The following is a 15,013-nucleotide window of genomic DNA, read 5'->3' as shown; positions in this document are numbered from 1 at the left end:
TAAATATTAAGAGTTAAAATTATGCATTGAGGCCATTGACAAACTAAAAAGAAAAATGTGTCAACTAAAAAAAACAGAAGTAGTACTTTCGTAAGTGACCTTTGAAGCCATGGCCCACACACGTTAGACTCCACCCTACCATGGCGGCGTGGCCTTACAAACATACAAAATGGGGGTCTATTAAGTTTATTAATTAACGATCAATAATTTAATTAATAATCAATTTTGATTGTTGTTGATTATTGATAGTTCAAACTGAGGAGGGAAGAAAACCGTTAACAGTACAAACAACAACCTTCTCATTTCATCTTCTTTCATCTTCCTCTTTCTCCTTTCCCCTCTCCCTCTCCATTTTCTCTCTCTTCCTGCTTTTTTTCAGATCATACAAAAACCCTATAATTTCCAGTATCCTTCAAATTTATATACTCAAATTCAAAGAAATTTGAATTATTCATTGAATCGAGTCGAGGATTATGTCCATTTAATTCAAATCCAGCCTTACATTTAAGGTTTCAATTCATTTTCTCTCTCATCCTCTTTTTTCAATTAAAACCTTAATTAATGACATGTTTTAAGGTAAGAGAAATTCGTAATATTTTTCCATTTTTTTTTTGTTTTGATCTGCTTTTTTTTTTTTTTTTTTTTTTTTTTTTGCAATTTATTAGAATTGATTTTTAGTTAATTTGAATTTATTTCAATCTGTTATTTGTAATTTTGTGGATGATGAATGATTGAAGTTAGGGTTCATGCTGTAAACAGTATGTTTGTTTGTTTGTTAAATTGTATTGTTCTTGTGACTAAAGGAAGGTTGCCTTTAGGATTGTTGGTTTAGTTGGTTTGTTGTGAAGTTAATATCATTATTTCGGGTTTCAATTCGAATTGTTTCGGTTATTTGAATTGATTCTTTAAGCTATAGAGCTGATTACCTGTTGTTGGAGCATTAAGGATTCTTGACTTTAGCTTCATGATGCTTCTATTCGGTATTCACTAAGTATGGTATTGACATTGGTCCATTACCTTGATTTTGAAATCGAAATCATTATCTTGATTTAGTTGCTCGAATTTATCCGAACATTCGGAGGCAGGAGGATCCTAGAATGTTGGTCATGGAGAGGAACTGAGCTGTTTAAAATATACTTCCTCTATTTCTATTTAGTTGACGCGTTTGATTTAAGCACATATATTAAGGAGAGGAGAGAGAGTGATAGAGAATGAAAAAGCAAGTAAGGTAGCTTGTAAATGTAAGGTAAAAAATTTACCCAAAAGGAAATGTGTCAACTAAAAAAAACGTCCTAAAAAGGAATACGTGTCAAATAAAAAGAAATGAAGGTAGTAGAAAATTGAACTATTTAAGACATGGAGAAAGGATTTTGATGATGTTAATAAAATGGTCTATAAGTTTAAGTGACTAGTTAAAGATTTTTTATGTTTTACTTTTGTTAGTTTGATTGAATCTCGTATATATAAATTTGAAGTTTGGACGCTTTTGGCACTGATACAGATGATGTTTTTGAAAAGAACTACTCAAGCTGAGTTGGATGCATTTTATCCAGTTAGACCAGAGTGCCAAGACAGTGTTCCAAAGCCCCGATTCAAATTGAGGGTGAGAACATTGCTTTTTCATCTTGTTTAGTGAGGGGGATTTTCATCTTTTGGTATATGAAAAGCCATTATTGTCTTTGTCATGTACTTTTTCTGTCAACATTAAGGCTAGAATTTTCTGTCCTTTGCCATTCATAAGTAAAGTATTATCATCACCTTGATTCATTATCCTTTATGCTCACAAACTTGGGGTGGAAAGTTTATAGCTATCAGTTTTATGGTTGAAGAAAACTGCGTTTAGAACTTAAGATTTATCTATTTTTTTTTCTGTTCAGATCGATTTTTTCCATTTGATTGTTATGTAATTCTGCAGACAGGAAAAACTCTTAGCGCAAGGAGGTGGCATTCTTCATTCTCTGAAGAGGGTCAGCTGGACATTGCAAAAGTTCTAAGACGGATTCAACGTGGGGTAAATTCTTGATGTGGTGTCATTATTGTTTTTTCTACTTGAGTCCAGCTTCTTTTGTTAGCCAGCACATGGATTTTAATTAATTAATTTATTTTTTCTTTTGTGTGTATCTTACTTTAGCAAGTGGAATTTTGTCCGAAAGCTTATGCTATCACTCTAGTTATTTTCTTGCCTTTCACTTCATTGATATTATTGGTGATGATGCATAAAAAACAGATTTTTTTTGTTGATTATTGAGTTGATCATTGGCTATGTGAATGCTACTGAGTACTGATTCTATGTTGTTTTTCTTTTCAAATTGTGTAGTAGATAATTGGTGCATATCTCTTATTAAAAATTAATTCTGTTTATTTTCTTTACACTTTTATTTGTGCTAGGGTGTCCACCCTTCTATCCGAGGTGCTGTATGGGAGTTTTTGCTGGGATGTTACGGTCCAAATAGTACTTTTGATGACAGAAGTCTAATCAGGCAACGCCGCAGGTAGTGGTAACTTGCAATTGTGGTTACTCACTTGTATCTATTTATATATTTATCTATTTACTTTTGCATGTTTGAGTGTGACCATTGAATTATAAGAATGAACTTAAGTTGCATGTGATGTGGCTTTTGAATTATAGCTCTTAGTCCCTAGTATCTATTGCCCAATACACCCTGTTTTTCCAAAATATTTCTATTGCTAACAGCTGATTGGCTGCAACATGGTAGACAGTGATGGGCTTAACAAAAGCTTTATCACGGACTCAATCATGTTAGATAACAACTTTTATATCTGCATTGTGTGCAATGTGCATAAAAATGTGTGTGTTTATTATTTTTTTTTTTATTTTTTATTTTAATCTTCTCTTCAGAAAAACCTATTTATAAATTCATTTGGCTAGTTGCTGATAATCTAGTATATGTTCTCTTGGAATCTTAACAACAGTCGCTTATTGTTTAACATTATGTTCTTTCTGTTTGTTATCATGTAATGGTTGTATGTGGATCCAAGTATTCGTGAAAATATGTTTGTGCACATGAGTTGACTGTATCTACTATATTATATGCACTTAGAGAGCAATATGATGAATGGAAAGCAGAGTGCAAGAAGATGGTGCCTGTTATTGGTAGTGGAAAGTTTCTCACAACACCAATCGTAACTGATGATGGACAACCAATAGAAGGTGCCCCGGGCGCACAAAGTGATCAACAACAGAATAACGATGCTGTTTTTGAGAAGAAAGTGATACAATGGAAGCAGGTGTTGCCTCAAATTGGTATGCCAAAATTGGTACATAAAGCTGCTTTTTTAGATTTATTACCTCTTCCAACACTAAATTCATAATTATCTGTCTCTAGTTCATGTTTGTTCTCTTATTCATTTTGCCATTGTTTTTACTATTAGTGTTGATATTGATGTAGCATGTGAGAACCTTAGTGCTTGTAGTGAACTCTTCTTTAAAGAGAGGTAAGGGGGTTAAAGGCAAGTCTGGCTGTCGTCAAGCCTACTAAATATAATCCTGTCTTTTTCTTACTAACTAATAGCAAGGGTAAGAATGGGTCGAGCCTAAGAGAGGCATTAGATCATCCACCGATATACTATCGTTTAAACAAGCTAAATCAAGTGGGTTTGGTTTTAAGTAACTTCTACTAGTTCAAATCAATTAAAGATTAAGGGGAGTTTAACAATACTAAGAGAGATTTAGGGCTCGGGCTACACCACTCAATTTCATCACAAACATGCAAAATAAGGTAAATTGGGGGGATAAATTAGGGGAAGTCATTTAAGACACCCAACTACTCTCTCAAGCTAGAGGGATTAATTGAATCATGAATACAACCTACTCTTGTGGTTAAAAAGCATAAAACAAGTGTTAAAGCATAGTCACGATGACATTAACATTTCCTTGACTAGAATTTCCTATTTCATGGCATTTTAAGTCAATTAAACATAAGGGAGCTAACTCAACTTTATCTCTCAATCCTTCGTTGAGAAAGCTTAGATAAATAGCTCTAGCAATGGTCGTATACCCCACAATAACCAAATTAGCACATGCAACAAGTTATCAGTGACTAAATTGGGGGTTTTACCCAAACCGTAGAAATTAGACTACTCACAATCCATGGAGGATAAAGAAATTAAAGATTTCAAGCAATTTATGAAAAAATGCAAACTAAATATTAAACTAACTAACAATCTAAGCCAACAAGAACTAAACAAGCAATGAACAATAAAGTAGAGAGAAAATAGAAGAAAAAAGTGAGAAATAGTTACTAAGAAGCTTCAAATTGATTAACAATGGTGGAATTTGTCTTTTACAATGATTTGGATTGAAATATCCAAGATTTCGAACTAAAGTCTAAGTACTAATTTGAGAGTTTTTGGAGTTCTAAGTTGCTAACTAAGAGAAAAGACTCTAGGAAATACAAAAGAAGCCCCAAGAAGTATTTATATCCCCAAAATTACACGCTAAAAAGTTCGCAGGAAATGACGGCCGCGGCCGCAACATGCCTTGAAGAGGCCGCGCCCATGTTGGAGAGGTCGCGCCTCCATCTTCTTTCAAATATGCCTAAGGGGGTAGAAGCTACAACAAAAAGGTGGAAAGGCCGCGCCACCTAAATTTTTCAAATTTGCAAAAGGGAGGCGCGAACTTCTGGATGGGTTTGGAGAAGCGGCCGCGCCACTTCTTAGAGAGGCTGCGCCACTTCACTTTAGCTAAAGCTTGTTTTCTCTTGGCTTCTTTCCTTCATCTCCTTGCTTCCAACTTCGGTTTTTTATCCATAGGTATCAACTGATCGTCTTTAGACTTGCAATCTTAACAAAAACACGAACAACCCGTGAAGCATAGGATACACAGAACTTGTATAAAAATGTAGTAAAAATGAACTAAAATGCCAATTTATCAAAGAACAAGGTTCAATAACACCCTAAAATCATATCAAATAACAATTTATCACATCCTAACCAGTGTAATTGCAAAGAGGTTTATCAACCTTAGTATCACTAGTGCAGAAAGAATTTATGTAGTGTCGCCGTTTCAAAAGGCAACAACCATACTAGTAATGTAAATTTCATAAAGAGATAGTGACTAGTCATCTTCCTAACTCTAATATACATTGACATTATGTAAATTGGACGTGGAGTATAACTGGACTAATGTATTACATTCAAAGATTGTTGATGGGATGTTTGGAAGTAAAGAAATTGTATACCTCTGGGAGAGCAACATTAAGAACATTAATATTATCCCCTTTTTAAATGGATGGTTTTGGTATGAGCTTGATAGCTATAGGCTCTTACATGATTTTGATTGGTTTGCTTGGGTAGGGAAGACGGAAGTTAAGGGAACATATCTCTTATAGCAGGAGGGGAATGAATTGAGCCCAATCCATTTATAATCCTTACTTGAACCGTCTCTGCCAGGCCTCCTTGCTTTCCTCCATTTTCTTCCCCTCAAACTTAAATAAAGTGAGCCTCTATTTCCAAAAAACTAATTTTGTTTCTAAATAAGCTTAAATAAAGGCACATCAGCTGTGTAATAGGTAAAATTATTCAAAGCAGCATGTCAAACACAATTTTCAAGTGAATAACCTGTAAAGTTCATTTTTTCAAGGAATTTCTGTAGTTTCTTCTGTACAACAGCTAGCTGTTTGTTAGAGAAAACCAGTGGAGACCTTACTTGAGTTTACTTTTTGTAAATATGAGTAAAAACAAATGTCCAATGTTGATCATATTAAGGTAACTTGGATTTTAATAGAAGGCAATCTGTATAGTTTATATACTCTATGTTGCTAGTGTGATCTGCCTCAGATCTCATCATAAATTGGGCATAAATGGACCTTTATCAAAATGCTGCTTTCATCTGAGAATATGTAGATTAGCAAGTCTGTTGCTTAAAGGTCAATTGTGAAAACCTGTGTTTATAATCTAATTTATTTTTCATTGCACTTAAATATAAGTTTTGGCAAGAAGCTTTCCAATTAATATTCTTACCTTTGATTGCGTGTAAGATATGACAGTTGAAAGCTTAAGAACCCATGTAAGTTCTTAAAGTGGGGACTGGAAATTTATTAGCCTTAAAATTGAGAAATCTGATCTTCTTTGATTGAACAAAGCTTATGTGAAATGGTTCAAACTGTTTTAGCTATATTTGATAGCTTGGTTGTTTTAAAGCCAGGATATTATGGTATCTGCTTGTTGATCATTACTGTAATTGTTGTAGGTTTGGATGTAGTACGAACAGATCAGCCACTTGTGTTTTATCAGAATGAACGTAACCAGGCAAAACTCTGGAATATTCTTTCTATATATGCTTGGGAGGACAGTGACATTAGTTATGTTCAAGGTACAAACTCTGATTTTCAATCTCTTTTCACGATGCCTAAAAATGGGTAACCTTATTGTTAAAATTTTTCTTTCCATTGGCTTGATCTATAGATTTTTTGCATGAGACACTTTTTTGTCAAACCAGTCTAGTCATTGACAAAGGTCAATACCCTCCCTTCCCCTGCATTTATAAAGTTAATTATGCTTGTTTAACTTGATATAGTACTCTATGAGATTTGCTACAGTGAATTACTTTGACTTGTGTGCAGGGATGAATGATATTTGCTCTCCAATGGTAGTACTTTTTGAAAATGAAGCAGATGCCTACTGGTGCTTTGAGCGTGCTATGCGTAGATTGGTAAGAATGCTATCTGTGTTTACTAACTTGTCGTTTGTCAAAGTGTAGATTATGTAATCTAGAGTTCTAGCTTTTTGCTTCAAAGTTTTGTGCATAAAACTGTTGAAATGGCAGACTGGTTGCACAATATGCTCCCATAATCGTATTTTGGTTTTACCTATTTAAAAAGAACATGCCTCTTAGCACAAAATCTGTTTGACTTCTCACCAACTTGTAGCAGTTGAGGAACAATCATTTTTTTTTTTTTTTTTTTTTTTTTTGCTTTTAGCTCTTGATTTTTTTTAATGGTTTTCAATTGAATGAAGTACCATGAAACATTAGCAGTTATGCTACAATCCATTTTATTTCTTATAAACTTGTTAGCTAGTAAGCATTGTCACATTCATTAGTTGATGGTGGCGGAGATGCATGTTTTATGTTGGATCTGTGGCCATACAAGAAAGGAATGGTTGAGGAATGAGATAATTAGGGAGAAAGTAGGAGTTACTTGAAAACAAGACGAGGGACAATTGCCTATGGTGGTTCGGCCATGTAAGATAGAGATCGATTGAAGCTTTGGTAAGGAGGCTTGACGAGTGGCACAGTGAAGGAATCGTGAGGGGTAAGAGAAGACCGAAGAAAACTTGGTGGAGGGTGATTGAGAGTGATATGAGTCTTTTAGCGAATGAGGAAAGTATGGTGTTGGCTTAGGTGAGGAAGAAAATTTACGAATTTGGTTGGGTTCTTGTAATGTTATAAGATAAACCACAACTGGGTTACCTAATTTCAAATGGAAGTCAAATCCATGGTTATTGGGATGCTGTCATTTGTGTAAGCAATGGAGTAAGTGAACTTTTTAGTATCTTTTATGTTCGTACACGATTAAGGCATTGGAAAACAAGCTCCAATATGGTCTGGTGGACCTTGGGTTAAGTCAGGGAGAGAAGTGGAAATGCAAATACGCAAATCGTTGCTTGCATATTTTGTAGTAAATGTGTGAAGATGGACTTCATGCACTATCTGATCTGATTTGGTGCTGGACTTGTTTCCTTCTATAAACGCAGTGCCAAGTGCTTGGTTTGTGTTGGTTGACGTGCTAAATTTTGTTCCTACTTAGGGCCTCAGCTATTAATAGTAGTTTTTCTGGGCTTTATCTTGTATCAGTTTGCTAATTTACTTGAGCAATGATGAGAGTTAAGCTAGAAGAAAATAAGGAGACAAAAGTGGATTCACTGTGAAAGGTTCTGGCTAATAGTTTAGGATTCCTTTCATCATAAACTATTAAAATTTCGTCAAGGTTTTTTTTCTTCTTTTTTTTTCTGAATGGTTTTTTTTTTTTGGAGAGCAAAGTTATTTTTTTTTTGAGAGCAAAGTTATTAAAGATTTAAAAAAAATAAAATAAAAAAGTGGATTGACTTTGAAAGGTTTTTTTTTTTTCCTTTTTTGAGAGCAAAGTTATTAAAGATTTAAAAAAAAAATCTTTAATAACTATGTTATTTCTCCCTCTGTGTTTAAATAAATGAAACGTTTTGACTGTTTGCACTATTTATCTAATTCACTTTGACTAATGTTTGTGATATATACATAAGAAATAAATATTGTCTTGTGGATACTTGTTAGAATCGTTTCAAAAAATAGTTTATTAATATTCTTTTTTTTTAAATCTTTTTTTAATAATATTTTCTTATTAATAATTATAGATATTAGCAATCAAAGTATAATTATAGATATATGCACAAGGGAAACGTTTCATTTATTTAAACACAGAGGGAGTATAAACTCAGGACCCAGGCGGTAGATTATAAATTTAGATTCTTTTTCTTGTCATCATGCTGGGTATTTCTTTTTAAAATACAGCATACTGTGACTCTTTTTCCTGCACAGCATGCTAAAAATTCATATTCATGAGTCTTTGAGATTTATTTGTCAAGCTCTTTACTTATTGTGAGAGACTGGAAGCTAGTAGCTTATTTAAAAAACGCCTTAATTTACATTTTAGGCTATAATACCTTGGTGTGAAGAAACTAAAAAATTTGAGTGAATTCTGTTTGGGCCTAATCATTAAGTTATCCTTTGTCAGTTTTAACAGTACTTGATTGCTCTAACTTCTCTGTTCATGTGTGTTTGTGAATAATGTTAGAAATATCTTCATTCTCAAAGACGGTACCAGAAATTTATCTGGATTCCTGAATAATATTAGTGTAAATAAATATAGTTTCTCAATGTAGTTGGATGGAAGAAATTAAAAACCTAATAGGATTTGACTCTGGCTAAAAATCAAGATATTTTTACTCAATCTTAAGCTGACAGCCTGATACCATTGCTGTTTTGGTTCTGTTAATTCATGTACTTGGAAAAGAGGGATAATTTCAAGACAACTTCAACTTCAATTGGAGTACAAACTCGACTGAGTACACTTTCAGCAATAATCAAAGTTATTGATCCAAAGCTGCACCAACACCTTGGTATGTTTGCTCTGTTATCCTTGATGTCGTTCATTTAGTCCATGACAATCTGTTTGTGTTTAATCTGCAGGTCATGATATTTATTTTGGGTTAAAATGAAATATCTGTTGGACAAAGCTAGCTCAAGATGAGGCCGGTTACCATTTTAATTTCCTTGTCCCCTTACCTCCTTCCCTTCCCCCCACCACCCCAGAAAAATAAATAATAATAAATAAATCATATGTCCATTGATTACATTAATAGCTTCCTCTTTAGTTGCTCCACTAACTTTCTTGTTTGCCAATGGACAAATCTGATGATCAATATGTTTACTAATTGTTTACTACATATTATTAAAAGTGGTAAGTTAATATTTTGAATATATACACTGTGACCAAAAATCCTTTTTTTTTACATTTTTTTTTATGTATTTATAAAAATATAATTTTAAAAAATGGTGAAAATACAATAGATAACTTCACTTTATGATACCAATACAAATTAAATTAAATTTAACCAAGTTTCTACTAATGTTTGAAAATTGGTTAGCAACTTATGTTTTGGATGAGTAAGAGTACAAGCTATAATAACCTTCCTTTCCCTTCTGGATGTAAGAAAGACCCAGACGAGAAACCTTGTGCTTATAGAGTTTTTAGAAGCCTGTGCTTTTAAGTTTTAAGTTTTAACAGACTAGTTTTAGTCTTGGTGAAGCTTGATGCATCTGCATCTGAGCAAGATATCATGTGGTGGATGTTTCTAGGAGTTCATACTTCACAAATTCACAGTTCGGTTCATAAAAGAGGAATGTTATGTAAGAAGAAATTTTCTTAGAGTATGAGATAGTTGAATAGTTATGTTGGAGATTTTGAGTTAATTGAGTAGAATGAGAAAATGCATGGGAGCAGCAATTTATGAAGATTTGAGATTCAAAATTCCACATTTGCTTTTTGTGTGTGCAAGAATAATCAAAAGCATAACATTATTAAAATTTAAATGTTAAATACTTTTGGTTTGATCTAATAATTTTGGTTTAACAACTGCTACATTTTGCAGAGGAATTAGATGGGGGCGAGTATTTGTTTGCATTTCGTATGTTGATGGTGCTTTTCAGAAGAGAGTTCTCATTTATGGATGCTTTGTATCTTTGGGAGGTAAGATGATTTTTACATTTTAATTGCCTCATAGCTGTCTTAACTCTTAAGTTGCCAACTAAAGTAATGGGCTTTGTTAGATAAAGATGATCTTGGTTTTGAAAGTTGTCTATGTGTGAGGCGCATTGAGGGATTTTTGTTTTCATTCTCAACCAATCCTAGGCAATGATAAGACAAGAAGTTGCACCCAAGGAGCATGAGGCGCTCCTCTCATTTCATTCGTTTTCTCCATTCTCTCTCTCTCTCTCTCTCTCTCTCTCTCTCCTTATAAGTACCTATTTTGTTGAAAATTTCGAGGGCATATGAAACAAAAATAATTTATAAGCCTTTTTTAAAAAAAAGTGCCTGTGTGATAACATCCACCTTTATACCGTGTCTTACACCTCTAGAACCATTGTGTTTGTGCCTTGGAATGCATCACCTTATAAAACCAAGAAGATGGCTATATGGCATGCATTTCGTGCTAGCAACTGACTTGTTAATGATAAGGATTCGTGCACCTTGATGCTTGCATGCCCCATCTACAATGGCATTTTTGTTTACATTTTTTTTTTTCACTGGATGAAGCTTAACTTAGTAATGAAGATTGGTTACAGCTGATGTGGGCCATGGAGTACAATCCAAATACTTTCTTGTTATATGAAACCAGTGCTGCGGCGGAAACTACAGCTAATATAAGTGAGAAACTGCTGAAGCAATATGGGAAATATGAAAGGAACAATGTCAGAACTGGGTTCAAGGATTATCAGAGTGGATTAGCTGTGTTTCTTGCTGCAAGCATCCTTGAGAACAAGCACAAGCGAATCTTGAAAGAAGCGAAGGGTCTTGATGATGTCGTTGAGGTTTCTCTCACTTTGTCCCTTTTCTTTTTCATATCTACTGCTACATATGTGCGTGTTAAGAGTTTTTGTTGTTTCTACAGATTCTAGGGGATGTAACAGGGAATATAGATGCAAAAAAAGTATGTAAAGAGGCATTGAACATACAGAAAAAGTTTTTTAAAAAGGTGAGCTTCATTCATATGATCATATCTAACTCATATTTGTTGTTTTAACAATCAATTTCATCAGAAAGTCTTTCCTAACTCATGCAGGCGCAGCTGCAAACACAATAGGATCTTACTGTACCTCCGTTTTGAACCCAAGATATTGATACTTTGTGAACTATATATCCAATCAGTTTAGACTTTGTTGTCAAAAGTTTTTTAACATTGTGTTTGGATTAAACAAAAGCCGGAACTCAGAAATAAAGAAGAATTTCCAGTCTGATTATTGTCTGTAACATTTTTCCCCTTCTCTTTTGTCTGTGGGAGGTTAGAGACAGGCTAAATGTAGCCTTATGTTTTATTCTTTTGTTGTGAGGCGTGTTGTAAGTTGTAGCAAACCAATGATTTTTTGTAATGTCAGGACATTTTTGCATAAATGTAAAGGAGAAGCAATTTTTAGATGATAATTGTTCTTTCTGTTGATTTCTTGATAATTTCCATATTTCTTTTGATTTTCAGTTTCTTATGGTACATTGTACAGACATCGCTGGTAAGTTGGGTTATTTTTGTTTTCAAATTAAATTCTCTTTGAAAAATGTAATCCGAAATTAATGTCCAATGGTATGAGTAATTGAGTAATGATTAAGGAGCCACTACATTCACAAGGCATTCTAAACGGAGGGTTGAGAGACATATAGAAGTGTCTCACAAGGGTATGTTGGTCATTTTATGTGGGATTTAAATTTTGCCTTTGTAGATTCAGTGGTACAAAATACACTTCCAGTGGTACAAAATAAAATTTCAATGGTATATCAAAAATGGTTCAAATGTCTCATTAGACTGTTAAATAATACCATTAGAGATTCACTGGTACAAAATACACTCTCAGTGATACACAATACAATTTCAGTGGTACCTACAAAACTATTCAGTGGTACAAAATATGATCTCAATAGTTGTGGTCCCAATTGTTTTTTGTCTTTTTTTGCACGTGAAACCTTTCTGATAAAAAGGTGGGCCCCTTCCACCCCTTTTTTCACTCTCTCTATATCTCTCTTCCTTTCTCACTCTTCCTAGTACATTTATTATAATTTTTTATATTGTGAGACAATTTATTTTGTCTCACAACACTACATTTATACTTCCTCCTACATTCACACTTAGCGTGTAAAGGGATCTTTCACACTTCTTTTTGATTGGGTGAAATGACATATTTTTTTTGTGGGCCCAAATTTTTTCAATTCAAAATCAAATGAAAATTTTGAAAGAGTTTTAATTCAAATTTCAAACTAAACTTGAACTTCTTACCAACTAATTAATTGTTTTTTTTTCATCTAACCAATCCCCACCGTAGTATACGCCGGAAAAAGTTTGTAATGTTGGCCGGAATACTTCCAATCATAGTCGCATGTTCTCCGTCATCGATGTTGCATTTTTTTTAATTATCGTTGCCGGCGATGCGGATATCAAACGCGAAGTCAATAGGTGATTATTGATTTTGAGTTTATTATAACCATGAATTCTGATTTGGTTGAGTACCTTGTAAATTTACAAGCACCGTAATAGCGAAAAACAACTCAGTGTTATGAATTAGTTTATAATATCATTTTTGTTATTATGGTATTAGAAAAGTCGACCCACGCTTTATTTGTTGTTAAGTAGATTTGTGTTATGAAATTGTTTGTGCTGATACCCTTTACCAAATTGATATTGATAGCGGTCTCCATTTCCGTAGTGCTAGGTTCGATCCCTACATCCCAAGGAAAATTTTCAAATATTTATACCATTAATTATAGTGTTCATAGCTATAAATACATGTTTTGCATGTCAATTTAGCGTGCTGATACCCCTAGCTTAAATGGTTATGTATGTTGTTTACTTATCCCGCGTCCTGGGTTTGAATCATTTTTTTTCTCGCGGCCGAGAGATTGAAGGCATTAATTGATGGGTTTGGGTATGATGTTTATGGCATAAAATATGGTCCCCCGAAATGTATGAATGACGAATTGCTGGATCTGGTGGATGGAGATGGTTTTAACCAATTAAAAGAGATGGCATTTACCAGTAGAATGGTTAATGTATATATCATACATAAACAACCATTGAATGCGGAGGTTCGTAGAAGGAAGAAGCATGTGGCCTGTCATAAAAGGGTAAAACATGTGGTAGTAAATCAAATACTAGAATACTTAGAAATTGATGTCGCAGCATTACCAAAGGTACACATTTTTTGTAATTGCTTTGTGTGGAATTTGTTAATTTGAGTTTTTATGTCAATGTATGTAGAAGAGGGATTTATAACAGATTATTTTTGTTACTGTTTATTTTAATATCATGTTGTTATTATTGATCTTATTCTAACAATAATTTTTTATCCTAGACATCTGATACTATAAATTATGTTTTGATTTCGCCTAATAGTTTTAGTTCGTTTATGTAATTAAACTTGCTGCTTGTGACATCCTGGTGGTGTCCACAAGAACCTTAGTTTTTTTGTTAAACTAATTGGAAAGTTGAATGAGGATCAAAGAAGTTGGGTCGTGGAAATGAGTTTTGGCAATTTGTTGTATCTGTCCGTTACAAAGATTGATCAATCCTTGATTAGTTGGATTGCTTCAAGGTTTGATCCTGTAACCCATTCACTTAAAATAAGGGAGGACTTGACAACTGTTCTGGATAGTGAAATGGTGGGATGGGTTTTAGGAGTCCCTAGTGGGGACATTTTGTTTTATCCAGAAAAGGCTTACTACGAAGAATTCAAACAATTGAAAAAAATTTACAAGGAGAATTCGCTGTGTGGTGCCATAAAACGTTCTAAGGTGTATCATAAACTATGTTTTGAGAAATATAACAAGTCAATGTTCAAGCAACTCTTTCTGTTGTACACACTAGGCGTATTGCTTTGTCCAATGGATAATAAAACTTGGATAAGTTCTTCCCATGTATATTATTTGAATAACGCAAGTAATGCGTATGAATATAATTGGGGTAGGTACATGTTGGAGTGGCTTACCAAGTACAGTGATAATTGGGAGGTGCTAGGTTGCGGAGCACTTTTACTCGCGGTAAGTTTCCTTAATAAAGAAAGATATGTTGTACAATTTATGCTTCAATATAGATACAACAGATGATTTACTTTTGTTATATGTTGCAGATTATTTACCTAGACCGGATAAGGCATGCAAGTATCGTAGACTGGAAAGTTAATGGATGCAGGATCTGTGAATGGACACAAGACAGTGTTGATAAGACAATAAAATCTGACCACAGTCACCAAGGTCACTATGGAAAATCAAAGGTATTTACAAGATTATTGCAACCTAGTTATATTACCAAATAAAGTTGTTAATTAGCTTCATTTTGTCAGGTAACAAATTATTAACCATACACCTTTGATTTCATAGGGCGTTGAAGGTGTTGTTTATGGAATGCCATACCCAATGAATTATTGGAATTACACACCACAATGTTGATTACGGCAAATTTCTTTAATTATGTGTAGGTGAACTTTCACAATAGTATACCCTTAAAGTTGTAGTCTATGTTGTTGTATAAGTTATATCAAAACCGTGTACACTAATGTATTGTATTAGTTGTATGTATACTGTAAACGGTATAACAAACTATAAATGATACTTTAAACATCAATTTGATTTGATGTATCATGGGAATAAAATAATATTTTTTCCAATGGTCACTTGTTATATTTGAATCATCAATGGTCAACAGGCTTGTCTATAAATGAATTCTTTGCTACAATTCAATGACATTCACATATTAA

At 33.7% G+C, this 15,013-nt stretch overlaps 1 protein-coding gene across 4 annotated transcripts; it reads left to right on the top strand.

Annotated features, from left to right (window-relative positions):
* Positions 1 to 202: 202 nt before the first annotated feature.
* On the top strand, positions 203 to 11,712 carry LOC110727972 (TBC1 domain family member 15-like). 4 transcript variants are annotated; one of them, XM_021907566.1, is made up of 12 exons: positions 206 to 509; positions 1,502 to 1,603; positions 1,916 to 2,011; positions 2,389 to 2,492; positions 3,063 to 3,265; positions 6,212 to 6,334; positions 6,585 to 6,673; positions 9,012 to 9,117; positions 10,150 to 10,247; positions 10,844 to 11,089; positions 11,170 to 11,253; positions 11,341 to 11,712. In XM_021907566.1, the coding sequence occupies exons 2-12, from the start codon at positions 1,502 to 1,504 to the stop codon at positions 11,359 to 11,361; spliced, it is 1,272 nt and encodes a 423-aa protein (XP_021763258.1). In that variant the 5' UTR covers positions 206 to 509; the 3' UTR covers positions 11,362 to 11,712. The 4 variants fall into 4 exon arrangements, with proteins under 4 accessions (XP_021763259.1, XP_021763260.1, XP_021763258.1 ...); XM_021907565.1 differs by having other exon boundaries at positions 206 to 576; XM_021907567.1 differs by lacking the exons at positions 11,170 to 11,253; positions 11,341 to 11,712 and having other exon boundaries at positions 203 to 576; positions 10,815 to 11,043.
* Positions 11,713 to 15,013: the final 3,301 nt, after the last annotated feature.

The sequence above is a fragment of the Chenopodium quinoa genome, unplaced genomic scaffold, assembly GCF_001683475.1.
Source record: "Chenopodium quinoa cultivar QQ74 unplaced genomic scaffold, ASM168347v1, whole genome shotgun sequence".
Classification (NCBI taxonomy): domain Eukaryota; kingdom Viridiplantae; phylum Streptophyta; class Magnoliopsida; order Caryophyllales; family Amaranthaceae; genus Chenopodium; species Chenopodium quinoa.
The sequence above is the reverse complement of the archived record's forward strand: the minus strand, read 5'-3'. Positions and strand labels throughout refer to the sequence as shown.